General features: G+C 37.6%; 1 protein-coding gene across 1 annotated transcript in view; it reads left to right on the top strand.

Moving 5' to 3' along the window:
* Positions 1 to 1,081: 1,081 nt before the first annotated feature.
* LOC104496538 (rho guanine nucleotide exchange factor 7) overlaps positions 1,082 to 19,215 on the top strand; it is a gene marked incomplete at its 5' end in the record, with an annotated part of 27,679 nt that continues 9,545 nt past the window's right edge. The window contains 6 exons of the mRNA XM_010139670.1: positions 1,082 to 1,166; positions 4,499 to 4,577; positions 6,205 to 6,344; positions 6,995 to 7,219; positions 9,112 to 9,205; positions 12,062 to 12,151. Coding sequence (XP_010137972.1) covers positions 1,082 to 1,166; positions 4,499 to 4,577; positions 6,205 to 6,344; positions 6,995 to 7,219; positions 9,112 to 9,205; positions 12,062 to 12,151 — 713 coding nt within the window. The remainder of the gene's footprint in view (positions 1,167 to 4,498; positions 4,578 to 6,204; positions 6,345 to 6,994; positions 7,220 to 9,111; positions 9,206 to 12,061; positions 12,152 to 19,215) is intronic.

The raw sequence follows: 19,215 nt of genomic DNA, 5'->3' as shown, positions 1-19,215 counted from the left end.
TTTTATATTTTTTTAATTTGATATTTTAAAGGCCACTTTATACTGATATTTTTCTCTCATTTTGTTGGGAGTTGGAATAAGATTCAGTAGAACTGATAGTGCATTTTCTGAAGTCATGTCTTTGCTTGTAGTCTTAACAGCACAAGCACCACTCATGAACTAAAATGTCAAGTGTAATGGACTTTCAGAAGTTTCTGCATAGCACTTCAGCTTTTTGACTAGGTGTAGAACAGTTTCATTTGTGCAGAAACAATTGATTCTGGTTTTGTATTTTAATAGACATTTGTAAATGTTTACTGAAAAACAGATACATACATTAAATCTTGGTGAGGACTTCTGTTGTTTTGCAAAGATGCTTGAAATTGAGATAGTGTCTTTGTCAAGGGATATATTTGTTTTGTCATTAAAATTATAACATTATACCTTAACATGTCTCTGTTTTGTTGTTTGTCTATAGCAGTACATTAAGAGTAAACCTCTTCTTCCATAAAAATACCCCCAAAACAAAAATGACAACTTCATAAGCGAAATGAGCAAATTAGACCCAGAACAAAGTAATTAGTGATTTTGTTGCAAATGTAAGCATTATTACTTTTCTTTTATATTCTTTTTCTGCTTTGGGGCCTAATCCAACATCATTCAAAAATCTGATCTCTCCAATTTGAGAGACCATGGTCTTGACATCACTGTAAATCTTAATTATCTAAATTATATTAAGAAATAGATCCAATATGTAATTTTGGTTTTGGTCAATTTGGCAAAACAGTTGATGTCATATTAAACGAGGTCAGTATTTCACCCAGACTGTAAAACTTCTGTTTTAAAATATTAGGCTGTACTCTCCAGGAAGAGGTATATCTATGTGTTAGTAGCACTTTTCAAATAGAAAATCAAATAATACTGATGTAGATATGCCCTTTTTTTTTTAATTCTGTAGAGAGTTAATTTTGCCAGCAAATCTTTGTGGAGTAATTATGAAATTGTAACATTGATGATAGTTTTTAATAATGTAAAGCAGGAAAAGGGGGGAGTGGGCTTGTGATGTTGTATTTACTTTTTCATTTTCTTTTTTTGATAAGGAAAAGAATGAAAGGTATCTTCTTCTCTTCCCTAACATTTTGCTAATGTTGTCTGCCAGCCCAAGAATGAGTGGGTTTATCTATCAGGTAAAGTAATACATATACATATGTGTATAAATGTGTTGGGGTGTGGGTTATTTCCTAATGGTATTTCATAGGAAACTTGGAAGGATTATTAAACAACTTCTGCAATTATAAAGATAAAATATAACTTCTGCAATAAGAACTGGTCATCTGCTTTATAAAATTCTGGGCTAGAAGCACAGGATTTGAGCTTTGCCGTGGTTACTATCAACAAGGGTTTTTCTTTTTTCCATTGTTGGTAGTAGCTAATGAGAGGAAGTATTGGCGGGTCTTTAGATCTATATAGGAAAACATTGCTGTTGTGCAGTTTTGTTAGTGCTCTTTGACCGTTGCTCCAGTCTTACCAAGATTATACATCGCTCTTAAGCTTTCACTGGAATGAGTTAGGCTGTTACCATCTGTTTCTTTAGGCATGTCTACATTAGTGTTTTATCTTTGAATCAGCAGATGGTCTTTGAGTCACAGTGTAGAAGTGGTTTTGGGGCTCACAGACTAGATTGCCTCTGGATGAAGCTGAACAGGAAGGCATGCTACAAAAGAGCACTTGACCTATTCCAAGTACATGGACTGACAGCGCAGTCCTTGGCCCCAGCTTAGAGCTAACCCAGAGTAAGACCACACAAAATCGATGCAGTGTGGCCTTCAGGTCCTTGGCACTAGGTGTTTCACTTTACAAATCCTCTGCTCGCTCCTGGAAGACACAGTCATAAGTTCTCAACCAAGTTTCCTAGCTGAGCATGTGTGCCTGTTTCCCCACTAACACAGTGCAGGAGAATCAATGCCAATTGGGTTGGCTCCCCTGTAGCTCTAAGACATGTTTTGCAGAAGCACTTAGATTTTGGGTGTGTAGTTCCAAAGACCTCTGAGAGGTGAAGTTAAAGCAAATGCACAGTCCACAGTTTCCTGAAATGTTTGTAAACGTAGTTACCAGACATCACAGTAAAATGAAAAACAAGGGGGAAGACTGCAGGAGTTCTAAAAGGATCCAGAGATTTCACCTGCTGTAAGTACTTCTGTAAAACAGGCTCTCAAGCAGTTCGTTCCTTTGTCCTGAACAGCAATTCGCCTGCTTGCATGTAATGCTGAAGCTTAATCCTTTGCCGTTCTTGTGTGATCAACTATAACCAGTCACAAATGGAATGACTACTCTTTTAAGGGCAATAAAATTCCAAAAATCACATATGGATTCATCTTACCTGCCACAGTAGTAGCTGGATTTGTCTGAGACAGTGTTGCATTAGGTTCAAGTGGACAATCAAGTTTCTGTTAGCTTTGTGCGGTTCTTAATTTTCGGCCACTGCTTTATCTCAACATTGATGGGAAAAGATACTAGAAAAGGCAAGCGAGCTCTATGTTCCAGGTGACACATACAGAATTTCTGATGAAGGCAGATTCTTGTGTAGTGGTTACAGAAACAACTGACTGGAAATTTAGTGTGTGTTAACAATATGGAATTAAACAATCTGTCTGGCTTTATTTTGCTCTCCTATTGTTTATCACTTATATTTTTTCCTCCTTCCTCCCACCCCGTCCCCCAGGTGCACAGTATTGTTCAGTAAATAAGCAATTTTCTGTGCATTTGTCTTCAGCTTCTATTCACTATGGCCACAGCCCTTTCTTAGAGATCACCATCCAACCTTCTGTTGAATGCAAAACCCTTTAATTTCCTCATAACCTCTTGAGTGATTTTTCCCAATGCTGAGAAATTCTCAAATTTTAATGACCTCATATTTATGGCAAGGTAAAACTATTTCACCACTGTTTGTGTCTGAGACAGTGACTCAGCGAGTCTGAGTCAGATTGCGTAACGTGGGTTGCCTGGATTTCTCTGTTGCACTTCTTATCTCAGAACTGGATGGATATGGACAGAATTCCCTGGGACAGTCATTCCCAGGGAGATTATGCCTCTGGAGGCAGCATCCTGCGTTACACCCTCCCTGTTTTTCTGAATATTCCAGTTATAAGCAAGCCTCACATTTTCTGGATGATAGTGCCGATACCTGGCACATGATTTCAAGGGGAGAATTTCTAGCAGTGGTAAATTGAAGTCACAGGAGCTGCAGACCGTACTTCTCAGGAGGGCTACGTAATTGTTTGTTGAAAGAAGGGGGATATAAATGATTCACAAGTTCAGTTCCATTTTCTCTGTTTTGCTGACTTTGTACTTTTTCTTTCCGTATGGTTCAGGTGAACTTTGTTCTGTCACCTGCCTTTCACTTAGTGTGTCCCTATATTCCCTTTCCACCTACGTCAGCAGTTCTTGTACCTCTCTCTCATTGTGGTTGTATGTTGTGGTGTTCATGAACCAGCAAACACAGAAAAACAGAAAAGAGGATTTTAGGCTGCATTGTAGTGTGCAACACAACTGTGTTTCCTTCAGTGGGGAAGCTGTTGCAAGAAAACTCTTCCTTTCTCTTGGGCATCTTGGACTTGAGCATGCTCTGTGCATACAGAATATCAAGTGATTTTGAGTTTCCAAGTTTCTAAGAAACCTTTGTCCACTCTGCAGTCATTAGGAAAGAAAAAAAAATTCCTGAGTACGTAATATTTGTGCTCTTGCCAGCATGTGCTGAATAGTGTTTCTGTGCAGGAGAATACAGGATCTGTCTTAACTTTTATTAAAGTTGCATTTTTTGATAAAGCCTTTCATCCTGACAATATTCAGTCGTACTTACTCTTCTGTGTTTCTAAATGATCGAAAAGTTATCCTAAACTGACTCTTTTTTTTTCCCCCGAGCTTAGCTGGGTTTAAAATTAGAGGCTGCCTTCTACAAAATTAATACGTTTTTCTGAAACTTTACAAATATAGAAGTGTCTTCACTGCTTTTGTTTCTCCCCAAATATTTCTACGAGTGAATTCAGTAGTGGGGTTATAAATCTTCATTAAACTGATGCATTTCTTTAGTAAAATCTTCCTTTCTAAATCTACTTGTACCACAAACCTTATTTTGAGAGCAAATCAAACAGTTTGCGAACAAATGTGTTTAAAGATGATGTGTCACCATTGCTTCTAATCATGTAATATGGATGACCCTGAAGCTCTTGATTTCAAGAGCCTGAAGCTGACGACTGACCACTGTGACATTTGTATGGATTTCATAGCCTGCATAGGTATCAAATAGTCATTGAAGTGTCATTTGCGGAAGTTGGCCATATTAAAAATTTCCATTATGAGGTGTTTGTGTGGATTTTTAAGTGGTGGATTTTTAAATCCATCAGTTTGTGCCTGTCAATTTACTCTGCATGTCTTTGTTCAAAGCTTGGCGTTTATATATTTTTGGTAATATTTTTGTGTGCTTTGGATTTAACTTCAGCGTTTACTGCTTTTCTTTTAGGGAAAACTGCCAATGACGGGAATGACTATCACAAAGCTAGAAGACAGTGAAAACCATAAAAATGCTTTTGAAATATCAGGTATTGAACATAAATACTTTTTGTTTGCTACTCAGTCTAGGATATGCTATTTCAAACATACAATGTTCTGTCTGAACAGAAGGAGAAACTGTTTTCATTGTGAGGGTGACCAAGCACTGAGACAGGTTGCCTAGAGAGAGCTCCATTGTTGGAGATACTCAAAAGCTCTCTGGCCACACTTCTGGACTACCAGCAGTACGTGTTTGTGCTTGAGCAGAGAGGTGGATAACCTGCAGAGATCCCTTCCAGCCTCAGCCATCCTGTGATTACACAAATTTTGAAGGTAGCTGCCTAGAGCCTCACTTGAAAGCTGCTTTTTACTGCTTACCTTAAGCAGTTAATAAACTGTCTTTGCATGGGATTCATCACCAGATCTCTGTACTTTAATGAACCAGAGGTGGTAGCCTTGGAGAAGGTTCTTTAATGCAGTTTAAAGTATGGTACTCACTGGAAGAAAAGGAATTCATAGAATTGTTCTGGTTGGAGAAGACCTTTAAGATTATCAAGTCCAACCATTGACCCAAAACTGCCAGGTCACCACTAAGCCATGTCCCTGGGCACCACATCTATATGCGTTTTAAACACTTCCAGGGATGGCAATTCCACCGCTTCCCTGGGCAGCCTGTTCCAATGCTTCACAACTCTTTTTGTAAAGAATTTTTTCCTTATATCCAACCTAAACCTTCTATGGCGCAACTTGAGACCATTTGTCCTCGTTCTGTTGCTGCTTTTAGAAGAGCTTTAGGCAAGAGCCTTCTTTTAGGTCCACCTCTTTCATGAGAGATCTTTGGCATCTCTGTTGCTCCTGATGATTGCTGTTCTGCTTCCTTTGGTAATATGTTTAAGTCATTTGTTTCAGCATGTACCTTACATCCTTGGGCAGTTTAAAGGACAGTGGGTGCAGGGTCCACATGGTGGAGCTTCATACCTTCATTTCCTGGATCAATTCTGCCTCCGAGCAGGTTGCATTTAACTGATTTTAACCCTCTCAAGCAGCAGGCAATATCACACATCAGTGCTATGATGTGGAGGGTAAGAGCTGTTGATGGTGTATGTTCTTCTGAGATAATAGGTATGAAGCTGAATTCACATGAGGAATGTGATGGGTTAAAATGGAGTTAACTGCAGAAATTAAAGTAGTCTTTGGTTAAGAATGCTTTCCCAAGTAACTTTTTGCCTCAGCTTCATTAGATTCAGACCAACTCTATGCCTTTTTCTGAGAGAAGATCGGTGAACTGTGTTGTATAACTTTTCCTATATATATCATAGCTTACAGACTCATGAATGACATTTTAGGCTATGTGCTGGCTTTCCTGGGGAGGATGGAGAAGTGTAAGGCTACTAGATGAACCAGTCTATGTCTATTTCTTGTTATTAAAGGTTGTGTTTAATTATTAGAGGTGGAGAAAAAGGTAGAGCTCCCATGCTTGGCCCAAGAACAAATATATGGTGGTAATGTCCAATATGACCTTGAAGAATGGGGAGCTGTTGTATTGAAAATACAGGTTATTGTTGCTTAGTACTTAGGAGACATCGTGTTTTAGGAAATGAGTGTCTTTATAATCTCGTCAGATTGACAAAGTTGTTCTTTTGTGGTTTCCTACATCTTCTGTTTTCTGTCACCTAGGAAATATGATTGAAAGGATACTAGTGTCTTGTAACAACCAACAGGATCTGCATGAATGGGTGGATCACCTGCAGAAGCAAACCAAAGTCACAACTGTTGGGAATCCAACCATTAAACCTCACTCTGTGCCATCTCACACGGTACGAAAGAGCTTCTGGATTGAAGTGAATGAGTAGTCTATGCAAATTAGATTATCTGGCAAATATACCACCATGTAAAGCATTTTTTTTAGCCATTAGTAATGAGAACTGAATATTGTGACTGTAGTTTAATGGATAAAAAAATCATTCTGTTTTTGTGTGAATAAAGAATAAAATGCTTAGATCTTGGGTAGTAGTTTAAAAGGGGGAAAGGAAATGGATGATAATTTCTTTCTGTTTTGACCAAATAATACATCACCATATTTTAAGTATCCTTAGAATAGTAGGTTTTAATTGGTGGTGTACTATAGGGGTTGTGGAGAAACAATTTTAAGTACTTTGTTTTGGGTTCTGTGTTTGAGTTGTTGCATGTGAATGGATCTAAATTTAGCTCCATCCTTAGCAGTGAGAGAAGTGGGAGCAGACAGAGCTGCTTGTAGCTGTTCTTTCTTTAGTGTGTGCTCTGAATGTGGTAGACAGTAAAAACTTCTTTAAGCTCCATTTCTCCAAATAAAATTTGTAACATTTTTCAAGGGCCAGCTGTAATGAACAGAAGCACTTAGTGAGACCTGTTTCATGAACCCTTGATGATATTGTCTTTAAAATAATATGCTTTCTTCTGTTTCCCATCACCTTTCTGTCTTTGACAGCTTCCTTCCCATCCAGTAACACCCTCTAGCAAGCATTCCGACAGCAAGCCAATACCATTGACTCCTGCATACCACACTCTCCCTCATCCATCACATCATGGGACTCCACATACCACGATAAACTGGGGACCTCTGGAACCTCCAAAAACTCCCAAGCCTTGGAGTCTGAGCTGCTTACGTCCTGCACCTCCATTACGGCCTTCAGCAGCTCTTTGTTATAAAGAGGTGAGATACACAGTCCTATTTCTTGGCTGCTGTATCAGGTCTATAAATGGGAAGTTTAACATGGTTTTTTTACACACCACTATTTTTACAATGTTATGCATGATTTTATATAAAGGTATTTTAACAGTCAGCACTGAATCTGTGGTAATGGACTAGTGAATGCTGTCTTGTTTCAAACAGAGATTTAGTCTTGCAGCTCAGAAAATACTAAACGTTTTTAGGAAAGGCTTCCCTTCCCTCCCTGAGTGCTTCCACTTATTTCCACTCTTATCCAGTCAATAAATAAGAAAAAAAATGTTTTTAAACTAGCAGTTTGGTTTATGTTGATCATCCCTGTATATTGCAAAGTAAATTATTTGCTAAGCACACTGCAAAGTATCTAGGTTACGGGATGCTATGGTGCTTCCAAGTGCTGTATCAAATCATTCTAAACAACTGTGGTGGACTCTTGTTTCCTCAGTATTTACTACTATTACTAGGTATCAATAGCATATTTAAAGAAAAAAAGAATAGAAGCTGTCAAAATAGATGTAATGTTTTTGTACTCAAGAGAATCTAATGGCTAATGTTACTACTAGCAAAAAAAGAAACCCTTAGATATTAAGAAGCCATTGTATTTTTTTAATTAACATGGTATGAAACCAGAATCTCTTCCAAGGGAAAGAAAATGTGGTGGTTTTAACCACAGAAAGATAGTGGCGATAGATTAATTTTGTCCTGCCACTACATTTCTGTGGTGATTATTATTTTGTAAATAATAATGTTAGGTTTATGTTGGGTGTTTGTGTGTATGTAAGAAGGAGAAAGTTGGATGCTTTGTGGGTTGGTGATATCTCCTGTTTCAGTGCCTCTGTCACATGTTCCCGTTACTAACTTAATGTGAAGCATCAAGGCCCAGAAAAAATCATGCAGTTATGCCTAAGAACATTTTATTTTGCAAGAATGAGGTGTTGACAGAAATTTTCTTCTGCAGACGTGTGAATTCCAGTTTCCTAGAAACTGTACCCTGAACACTGTGCCTTAGTGTAACCTGGTTGTGGGGTTTTTGGTTTTTTTTTTGTTTGGTTTTTTTTTTTGTGGTGGCTGTGTGTGTGGTGGTTTTCTTTTCTTTTGTAAATCCCCTACCTTTCATGCTTTCGTGTGTAGGGCACTAAATTCTCCAATATGGGAAAATTTCAATCATCTTTACAGTGTTTATCGTACAATGATGTTCAAAACCTATCTTTGTCTTCTTTGGTCTGTCCTCCTCATTCACCTTTTTAGTTTCTCATCTTGTATTTTTATAGAGGATGTCTTGTATCCTTAAGGTAAGAGGTAGACCAGTATATTTCTTTTGTTCCTGTAACATAGTATTGTTCCTGTAAGTTAGCATGACAATATTTTGAGCAGAAATCGTGTATGTGTTGCTAGGTTTTTTTAGTGGTGAAGGGTTTTTTTTTTTGTTGCTGTAGAGCTTGGTGAGAACAGACCTAAACATTAACAGATTCTGGCATGAAAGACTATACTACTTGCCAAGCTTCTTGTTAGGTCCATTTTTACCTTCATCTAAGCAGACAGGTAAAATGGGCTGTCTCTTCAAAAGTTAAGGGAAAAAAAAACCTATGTTGAAGTGTGTTCGCCTCTTCCCTTTGCTCTAGCATGCTTTTGCAGCAGCTTTTCTTTATACTTCTGTTGATTGAACAGATAAAATATCTGACTTTGTGTATAGTTGAACAAAAGGTACAGAGGAAATCAGCCAGTTCTGGCAAATCAGGTGTGCCAAGAAATACTAGTAAGCTGAATTTTGGCGCCATTAAACGTTAGTTAGTAACTACTGTATGCATCTTAGAAGTTAAGCTCTTGACATACTATAGAGAAGCTCTACTCTTTTTGTTTTTATTTTCCTTGCGCAGGATCTCAGTAAAAGCCCTAAAACCATGAAAAAGCTGCTTCCCAAACGCAAGCCAGAACGGAAGCCATCAGATGAAGAGTTTGCACTGAGAAAAAGTAAGAGAGACTGGAACAAATGTCTGTGTAATATAAAGGCTGGAATTAACATTGGTTTAAATTCTGTGAAAGTTAGGTTTACAGCGTAAGCAAGTCACCTAGTTTTCCTCTCCTGTCAGGAGAGAGGGAATATCTATCTCTGGAGGATTGTTTGTTTTATTCATCTCTGGTGCTTATGTCATGATGACATTCTTTGCTTTCTAGTGCTTTACTGTTGACATGGTTGTGAATTGCCTGTTCTATCTGTTTGCTGCCGAGGGAAGTGAGGTTTGCTATAGAGCCATGTAAAGTTCAGGAAGGTAAACCTGTTTTTAAATGCTGTAATCAACAGTTTGAAGACACTATCACCCTCTTGCAGAATACTTAGTAGCTATGTTCTTAAATTGATACTTGTATGACCTTCTGGTGATCTGAGTGTTGGAAAGCTGGGTATTGGTGCTGTGTGGAACACTTCCACAATCACTCTAAGATCCAGTGATCTGCTTTGTTTTCCTAGAAAGAAGGTCATTTGCTGGTAATGTCTGTGTCTGAACAAACTGCAGAGCTTTAGACTGCTTGAAGTCTAAAGAACAGCACTGAACTGAGAGAGACTGACCAATGTATAGAGAACCAGGAAGGTCAAAGTCTGGATGTTGGGGTAATTTGGGGTGGAGGGAACATTAGTGTTATCAAGCAAGCACAATATTCACTTAGTTGTCAGTGTCACTCTTAATTCTCCCTTAGAAATTTCTATGAATGAATAATCCAATTGTATTAATAAAAGACAGGGTATCTAAGCTGAAGCCCAGATTCTCTGACTGTAACTTTCACTTCTCTGTGTCTGTCCTTTGTTCATGGGCTTTTTAAGATAGAGACTGTGCCTTAAGTGTTGAGTGCATGAAGTGTATTATTGTGAAGATTGTCTCTCTCACTAGAGAGAAGAAGGCTTTTCCTCGGGGCACTGTTGGTTTATTTAAGGTGGAGATCCTTCTGAGTGTGCTGTGAATTTCGTATGGCAAAGGTTAAGGTAGTGAATAGAATGGTCCTGTGTTCATGGGTGTGCAAATAGAACATCCTGAACTAAAATGTGTGTCCTACAGGAAGGTATCTGTTTAAGAAAAATGGCAGTACTGCAATACAGTGTCATTTCAGATGTTGGAGAATGGAGATTTAGTAGTCGAAGTAACAGTAGTGAAGCTGTCAATTTGCAAATTTACGAATTATTAAAGAAACCTTAGAGAGAGGAGATAAAAATTCTTTTTGGGGGGAAGAAGGGCTTGCAAATTCATTTTTCTACTCCTGATTAACACTTTTCAGTATTTTTTATGTTGGAAATAACTTTCAATAAAAGGGGCTTTTGGTAGCATCAGAGTGTTACTTACAGAAATACGTACTGATTCTTTATTTTTTCCCCTTGTGTCAATAATTAGAAGCTTCTGTTATACATTATCACTCCTTCAACCTTTTCCAGCTTGTGGAACTGTAGAAGCTGCCCACTGAGGAACTTCTGTCAAACTTAAAGCTGGAATTTCAGGGATTTGTGGGCTGTGTTTTGAGACCTGCTATGTCAAATTAGTATGGTAACAGACAAATCAAAATAAGTAAGGCATTTCGACTGAGTGCACTCACTCATTTCAGAAGTGACAGATTTGTCCTGCTACTGTACTAATATGCTGCCGTATTCTAACCACTATGAAATCCAATTACTATTCCTGCCTTGAAGGAGAAATAACCAGTGCTTTGGAGTACCTGTGTCCTTTATAAACTGCAGGGCAATTATATCAGATCAAGAGAATTTCTTTAACAGTTAGCTTGTCAGCTGATCCTGACAAATGTTTGGACAGTTGGCTTTGTTCTGGTAATAATAAATCACAAAAAAAGAAGGGATGCAGTGTCTGCCAGAGAATGCTACTACATTTTGCTGTGGAAAGTGGTTCAGATTCATGCAGCAGAAAATCTCTGAGCCTAGTTTTCTCAAAGAAAAAAAAACAGGAAAAATGCTTTTAAAAGAACAAACGATATTGCCCTACATATAGATTGCTGATTCCATCTAAACTAATGGTAGAGGTACCTCTAGATTTCAGTTTAACTGGAATTTCACTGTTGCAAGTAAACAACTTTACTAAATTCCCCAAGGAGAAGATTTGCTGTGGATCTCTACCTTTAGGAAAATCTTGTGATGTTAAGCTTGACTAGTTCAGATTTTTTTCAGTGGTGCTGTTTCTGCTATAAAGTCTGAGAAGTCTCATTACTCCATTTTCACAGATACACTTAATGTGATAGTGACATCTTGCCTACTACACGCTGGACTGAAATTGTACTGATGTGTTTATTATGCTATTAATTCTGAGTTTAATTTTCAATAGTGTGCTGTTGAAAGGAGTAAATGTGAGATAGATACAAATATATGTATACGCACATACACAAACCCCAAAAGTTAGCAAGATTTCTGTGAATTAATATTCTGTTTGTTGTTTTCTTTAAAGTAATATGTATATAATAACTGGAGTATACAGATTTTTCAGTTTAATGGCTGTTTGGTTTAGAGCCAGTGATCACACTTCAAAACATGTTCTGTGCAACTAGAGATGCTTAGAAAATTTCTTTAATGTGCAAGCAATTGCTCTGACTTGGGTTTTTTCCTGAGCATTTCAAAATAGTATTTTGTCTTTTTAATCTGTTAGTTTCGTATTACATCTTTTTAAACTGTTACTTTTGCTCATTGAAGTTAGATTTTTAAAATGGGATGATTAAGAGAATTGCAAAGAGTTGATGAGGCTGAACTTTTGACTCAACTGAATGTAGTGATTTGCAAAGGCTTTTCTGTATTAATAGACATAACCATGTTTAAAGTTCTACTTTTCCCATTGATTCTAGGTACAGCTGCTTTAGAAGAAGATGCTCAAATTCTTAAAGTCATTGAAGCATATTGCACAAGTGCCAAAACACGTCAAACGCTAAATTCAAGTAAGTTAGAAGGTACTGAAATGGCTAACTAAAACACAAATTAGATAGCTTTTAAAAAAGAGAAGTGTATGTTCTCAGGCCTTTGTAAGTAGTAAGCTGGACCTGGAAGAAGTAATAACTTGTTTCTGGTTTAATATCAGTGCTGAGTGTTTTAAGTATGGGATGCCAAGAACCATGGTTAGAGACTATAATTCCTTCAGTACTTAAACCTGAAAAAATCAAAAGCAACTACATGTCATGGTTTAAAATTGCACAAAACTCTCACCAATGAATGAGAGGTGTCTAACTGAATATGACAGTTAGTCAGTATGCTTTTTGATAAATTTCAAGAAGCTGGTAAGTAGAGAGGAGGAGTGAAGAAGTCATAACTTTGGAGTAGCATATTTTTGTCTTGTTATGTTCAACAAAAGACTTCCACTATGCAAAAGTAACCTAGACCTATAAAAACTTAATTTTTTCCATTGCCACTAGTTGGTTTTGGTATTTAGTATTAATCACAAATTTTAATTCCATCTCATAATTTCAGGAGAAACTGTTCTCAGATCTGCATTTTGCTTAAAACCCTTTTTAGTTTCTCAGATCAATACCTAGCTTATTGAAAGCCTGTAACGTGCCTCTGGGGTCCTACTTCATTTAATCCAAATCAAGGTTGCCATGTGGAGTTCCTCTGTCTTGTAAGTAAAACATTGCGCAAAGCAGGGGAGTCCACCAGCATGTGTTCCATTTACACAAGAAAGGAGAAAATGCTGTTGCATTTGTATCGATTTGCACATGTTTTGCACTCTTGAATACCAAGTTAATTTGGGGATTCTTGGAACACAGTATAATGATCCTGAAGTACTTGGCAATTTTGCTGTTGTCAGGAATTCGAAGAGTGGACATTGTAACTTACTCCTTGTCCTATAAAAGCTGTTAAATTTGTGGTATTAATCACTGTTAGTGCTACCCACGGCGCTCTGTGCCCGTTTTGCTTCCAAGCAAAAGCACTTTATGCTGACAGTTGAAGTCTCAAAATGCAACTGCAAACTTAGTTTGTGAATTTTCCTAATATGTGTTCACTTACTATTATCACCTTGAAAAAAAATCCAGCTAGTTTGTAGTCATATGTAATTTAAAATGGGATTATGTCCCTTGTGTTAGACTGTAGAAACTTTTGAAGTAAGCAAAAACCTTCATTTAGATTTTTCTGTCTTAACGAACCATTCGTCTCCAAGGTGATAAAATTAGCTACTATTACATAAAGATTTTATTAACACTACTGTATTTTAGAGCCCTACAGTCATTACAGTAGTGTGTTTAATTGAATGTGTTCAAAATTCTGAAGATATACTGTTGTTCCAAACAAAATTAAATGAGATTGCTGTTTAAATGTGTTGACTGTGATCTCTTGATTATGTCCAAGGATAATGTGACAAGAAATGGTTGGGGAAACGTTTGCACTTGCACAGTAATGTGTGTGTGCAGATAAAAAATGGGTGTGGTTTTTTTGCATATTTTTTCCTTTCTATGTATATTTAAGGAATATACATAGTGCTGTACATAGCGCCTACATCAGAAGTCAGCAGCTTTTATTTGCTCTTAACTGCAGCAAGAAACTTTTTTTTTTATTGATTAAGCACATGGCTGCTTTGTTTGGAAAGAACAGTGTTGTTATCTAAGACTTGAGGTTTCAGAAGATCTGTTTGTAGACTTGAATTGGAAATGAGGAAGAAACCAGTCATGCTGAAATTGCTTCTGTGGCAGCAGTAGTCAGTGTAGAAGAATAGAATGAAAAAGTTGCCTATCATCCGTGAAGTATGCCCTTTTTTACATACTCCTTTCTTGCCTCCATGTTAATATTCTGCCTATCCCTCACAGCACTCATTTGGCAGTTCTCCTATCTGTACCTTAATACAAAGCCCAAGGAGTGCTGCTTGTGGGAACATCAATTCAACAGAACTTTGGCACCAGTGCAGGCTGGTAGGGAGTGGCATTAGAGGTAGCAGAGCAACTTTTTTCAGTCATCTGGGTGGGGAAGATGTGGGGTTTAATTTGGGGAGACAGATGCAAATAAAAGAACAGAGTTTCACTTTCTTCTCCTATATATACTGAGCTTATTATGCATTTCTGCTCCTAATGAAAACTTAAAATTTTGTGCAATATCGTGTGTATGGTGGCTCATAGTGTGGCCATTTACATGGTTTCAGTCCTTGGATATTGCCAGGCTGTTTTACAAAAAAAACCCAAAACCAAATCAAACCCAACAAACCCCACCCCCCACCAATTACCCTAGGCATCTTAAAGTATTTAATTGGAAAGATAGATTCAGATAGAAATGTGTAGGAAGAGATGTGTGAGGAGTTAGAATGCACTAGGCTGTGTTGCTGTTAGTCTCTTGGCCATGTTCTTCTGTGAGTTAGTTTACAACATGGTTGAACAAATAAGGTGTACAGGCTCAGAAAAGCTGTACTTTGATAGTCTCCTTGAGTCGCTGCAAGATACTGCTGCTGATTAAGGAAGTAGGAATCCGGCAGCTCTGCTCTGCATGAAAACCTTTGCTTTTTCCCCCTGCATTTTCCTCTTTACAGTGGTGACACAGGCGCTTCTGTGGCTGTGTTGTGAGCTTGTGGGGAAATCACCTGCTTGAAAAAGAATCTTTTGTAGGGTTAGTTTTCATCTGAAACTGTTCCCTGACCTGACTCACCAAGCAGCTGTACAAATGACTGTGTCATTGCAAGGGAGGAAATGGATCGAGGCACAGATGTGTGATGGGGAAGGGGCTATTGCTTATCACATCAGCGCTGGATCATGCTGGCTTACTGTGTTTATTGCTCTGTCCCCAGTCAAATCCCCTCAGACCAGAACTGACTCTATACTTCAAAAAACCTAACTTCCTCTTCCAAAAAAAAACTACTTTCAGACAAGATTTTGATTATTCTAAATTCTCAACTGAGGCTGCTTAGAAGCTTAAGCACGTCAAAAATTGTGTTGTTAACAGTTCAAACATTATTGTGTGCTGAATGTAATTTATACTAAACCACAAACAAACAAAAAAACAAAACCAACAGAAACTTTTGTGCCTTTTTAACAATATTTTCTCTTTTCCTTCTCTTCCCATCACCTTTTTGCTTTTATTTCATGTGTTTGGTTGTGGCTATTCCTTACGTTCTCCTCCTCATCCCACCTCTGCCTATCCACATCCACCATTTCATTTCACCTATACATCCTTAGCATGGCAAGGCACTGACCTGATGCATAATCACGTCTTGGCTGATGATGACCAATCAAGTCTAGACTCCTTGGGTCGTCGCAGTAGTCTTTCTCGTTTGGAGCCTTCAGACCTCTCAGAAGACTCTGACTATGACAGTATATGGACAGCCCATAGTTACAGAATGGGGTCTACATCTCGTAAGAGCTGTTGCTCATATATCTCTCACCAGAACTAATGCACTTCTGAGCTTTTTCTTAACAAATGCTTGTTGTATCACAGCCTGCTTTTCTTAGATGTTTTCTTGCTGTTCCTTGTCTCTTTAATGTGGTATTTTAACAACTTCTGAGGGAAACTTCAGTTATACCTGGTGGAAGGCTCTATTGCCAATTCAATACACGTACAAATAAGTAATTCTACAAAGTGTACATCCTGTTAAGGATGATAATTCTTGAGGGTTTTTTTAACTGACATGTTAATTTGTAGCTGTGAATGTTTTGATTTTTTTTTTCCTTTGAACTTGGTCAGTGTAGCAACAGGTCATCTTTTTTTGTTATTGTTTGGATACAGCACATTTTTGTATTTTGTACTTGAAACCATACTGGTTTGTGAGCCAAGTGCCAGCAATATGGAAATACCTTAGCGATAGTGGTTGGATTTTCTACGTACTACTAACAAAATACAAAACTGGTAGAATATGAAAAATGCAGCTTAAAAATAAACAGTACAAGAGCTGTAAAATCATTCCAATATTCACATATCTGGCCCATTTGTTCAGAAGAGCATTTGCTGATCCATAACAAAATTCTGGTTTTATACTGCTGTCTCTTCCTTATTGCTTAAATGTTTATAGGAGGGACCACACCGCTGTCCCCCCACCCCACTCTGACAGTTGTCATGAGAACCTGGCAGTCCATACTCATTACATGCAGTATTTTGATAATCTCGTGTTACCTATGGTCATACTTTACTGTATGCAGTAGTGTGGCAGAAAGAAGGGTCTAGATGTTTACTTGCCTGTTAAAATACACAGCTGTCAACTCTCAATTGACCATTCTTGAAAAGACGAGATGAAAATGGTTCCCCTGATGGAGGCTCGAGTGTTCAGCATCTGAAACTCTAGGTACAGCTACACTCACATTGGCTTGTTTGAAGTTCTGAATAATAGAATGCTTGGCTTTTGGGTTGTACTGTTTGGAGCATGTCCATGATAGATTTTATTGTGTCTTGTAACTTCTCTCATGAGCAGGTTTGTTTTCAGCAGCAGTTGTGTTGACTTTTCAGAGAACTGTGACATGCTGTGCACAGCTGAAGGTTTCGAACCTGCACCTGGGGCACTGCTGGGGTGAAGTGTGTGTGCTCTGTCTTGCGGCTAATGTAATTAGCATCTAAACAAAAATGACATGTTTTCTAAATCTTCATTGGCATTAAGGAAAAGCATGTGGTGAAAGGATAGAAACGGCTCATTTTCACCGGGGTCCGCACATTGAATTCCCTTACCCCTTCTCCAGTAAGCATGTTATCCAGTGTTCAGGTGTTACTCTTATGGACCAGTTCAGAATAGTTGTGATGCAGTTAACTGCCCTCTGGGGACTTGATCACACTGTTTAAAAGATAATCGATACCTTTCTGCAGGTTACATGATCAGAAAGTTAGTAATTGCAGGACATGCATGATTCCAGAAGGTGGTCGGTTCTTGCAGAGCAGTTCACATCTGGAGATTTGCATTCTGTCTTGTTTGATCACCTGCTTTATTCTCTCTCGTTGTTGGCATTCAAAAATGTGCCTAACAAAAGCAACAGTGCTCACTGAGGAGGGTTTTCAGGGGTATGTTTTGCTATTAGTCATATATTAACATAATGACCAGGAACTTGTGTATGTTGAACTTTTTTTGAAGTGAAGGAGTTGTTGCTTAGAGGAATGAGTTAAGTACGTGTGCTCCATACCATTCCACAGCGCATTTGTAACCCACTTCACTCCCCTCTTCCTTTCAGTCAGTTTTTGGTTTTTTTAACATATATGGAAAGTATGGGTTGTTTTTTTTCCCCTGTTTCTTAAGATGTGGTGTTCTAGTTGAATGATGTTTTCTGCATTAGATAAACAGTATTTCTTTCATGTCTGTTTCATGTTTTATAGTGTAAATATGAGTTTGTAATACAGTTGTTGCACTTGAACTTTCCTTATCACACAGAATGTTTTGTTATCCAGATCCGAAGATTTTATTGACTTTCTATGCACCAAAGCTTTGACGGTTTACCACCATTAATTATTGTAGCATTTAAGTCATTAACTATTATCATAATTAGGGTCTCTCATATTCTGTATCCTCATATTAACGTCACTGTGCATTTAAAATCATTCTGTGTCTCCAGTGTTACAGGCCATAAACTATTGTGAACTGATCAGAAGTAATAATGCAAAATGCTTAAAAAAAGAAAAAAAAAAAGGGCAAATGTGGAAATGGTGGTATTCAGTCCAAAGGTTCAGTGTTTCTATTTTTGTGGAACTTTAGTCATGGTAATAATAGTACCTTATGTTTATGCAATTCTGTAAATTACATGTGTACAGTTACAAATACACTGGAAGGATGGAGAATCTGAATTGGAAGGTAGGTTCAAGCCATTGTCAGCCCCTCTTCACATGGCTTATGCAGTATTTCCATAAATTAGTATTTGAAGCCAACCAATATTAACTGGGTGTTTTGCATAATCTTGCCAAAACACAGTAATGTGTATATAGTGACGTAAACATAGAAAGAATATATATATTGTGCACTTCATTTGTGAATGGGAGAAGCCATCTTTAGTAGGTGACTGCCTTTTGAAAACACAAAAAATGGATGTATATCTGAATGTTGCATTGTAATGTACAGTATGCATATTGTTTGTGGTTGCATATATCAAGTGTTTTGTTTTATATAAAAAGGACATCTGTTATGTACAGTTGAAATAAATTTTGCATTTGCTAGACTGTGACTTTAATATTTAATTATTATGCAGGGGGAAAGGACAGCATAACCTGTAACTTTTTACCTTCGTCTTCTCCCCCTGCCTCCTTTCTCTCCCTCCTTTCCTCCTGGAGGAATCAAATGCTGAAGTGAAGAGCTTTTTTCACACGTGTGTAATCTTTGTTTAATGTAGTTGACAACTACAGGAAATTCAATGTAATGTAAAGTATGTATCCTTCTTTATCATCTTTTTGTTTTTCAAAAAGCTGTTCAGAGATGTTGCCATCTAAAGAATGTTCTTCTCTTGCCTCTCTCTCCCCTTAATTCATTTTATTTTCTTCTTTTTCATTTTGCGGATTGGTGTATTCTCAGTAAAAGCACAAGGTGAATTATTGCAACAATGTAAAACCTACTTCTGCAGGTCCTGCTACCAGAGAGAGATTTTATGAATATGATACTAGTTTCTATAACCTTACATGTTTTCAAGATTTAATATTGGAACATTTTTCCCTTTAAAACAAACTCTAAAAGTGTTTGTATTTGAGTGAATTTAAATGAAACTATAACCTAATATACACAGCATGCTAAAGCACATCAGAATAAATGAAGTAATCATGTACTTCTATTAAAAGTTCGTAACTTTTTTTTGCTGATTGTAGCAGCTCTAGTTTTAGTCCTACAACCCTCTAGTTGGAAGTTTTTTGTAGTGCCTAGTGAAATACAGGAGTTTTAGTGGGATTGCTCTTTCCAAATGTTGTCTTGGAAGTATCCTACTTCTTCAGATGGTGTATCTGTCTTTCAAACTCTTCATTCTGTTCTTACATGACTAACACATATGGAGTTGTATGTGTTTCAGTCCACTTTAATTATTTTCATTTTACTTGTAAAAACATTTTGCTGTAAACTGTGTAGGTCTGGCATCCGAGTCGT

Source organism: Buceros rhinoceros, unplaced genomic scaffold, assembly GCF_000710305.1.
Source record: "Buceros rhinoceros silvestris isolate BGI_N320 unplaced genomic scaffold, ASM71030v1 scaffold6777, whole genome shotgun sequence".
In the NCBI taxonomy this organism is placed as follows: domain Eukaryota; kingdom Metazoa; phylum Chordata; class Aves; order Bucerotiformes; family Bucerotidae; genus Buceros; species Buceros rhinoceros.
Note: the sequence above shows the minus strand (reverse complement) of the source record. Positions and strands in the feature narration are given on the sequence as shown.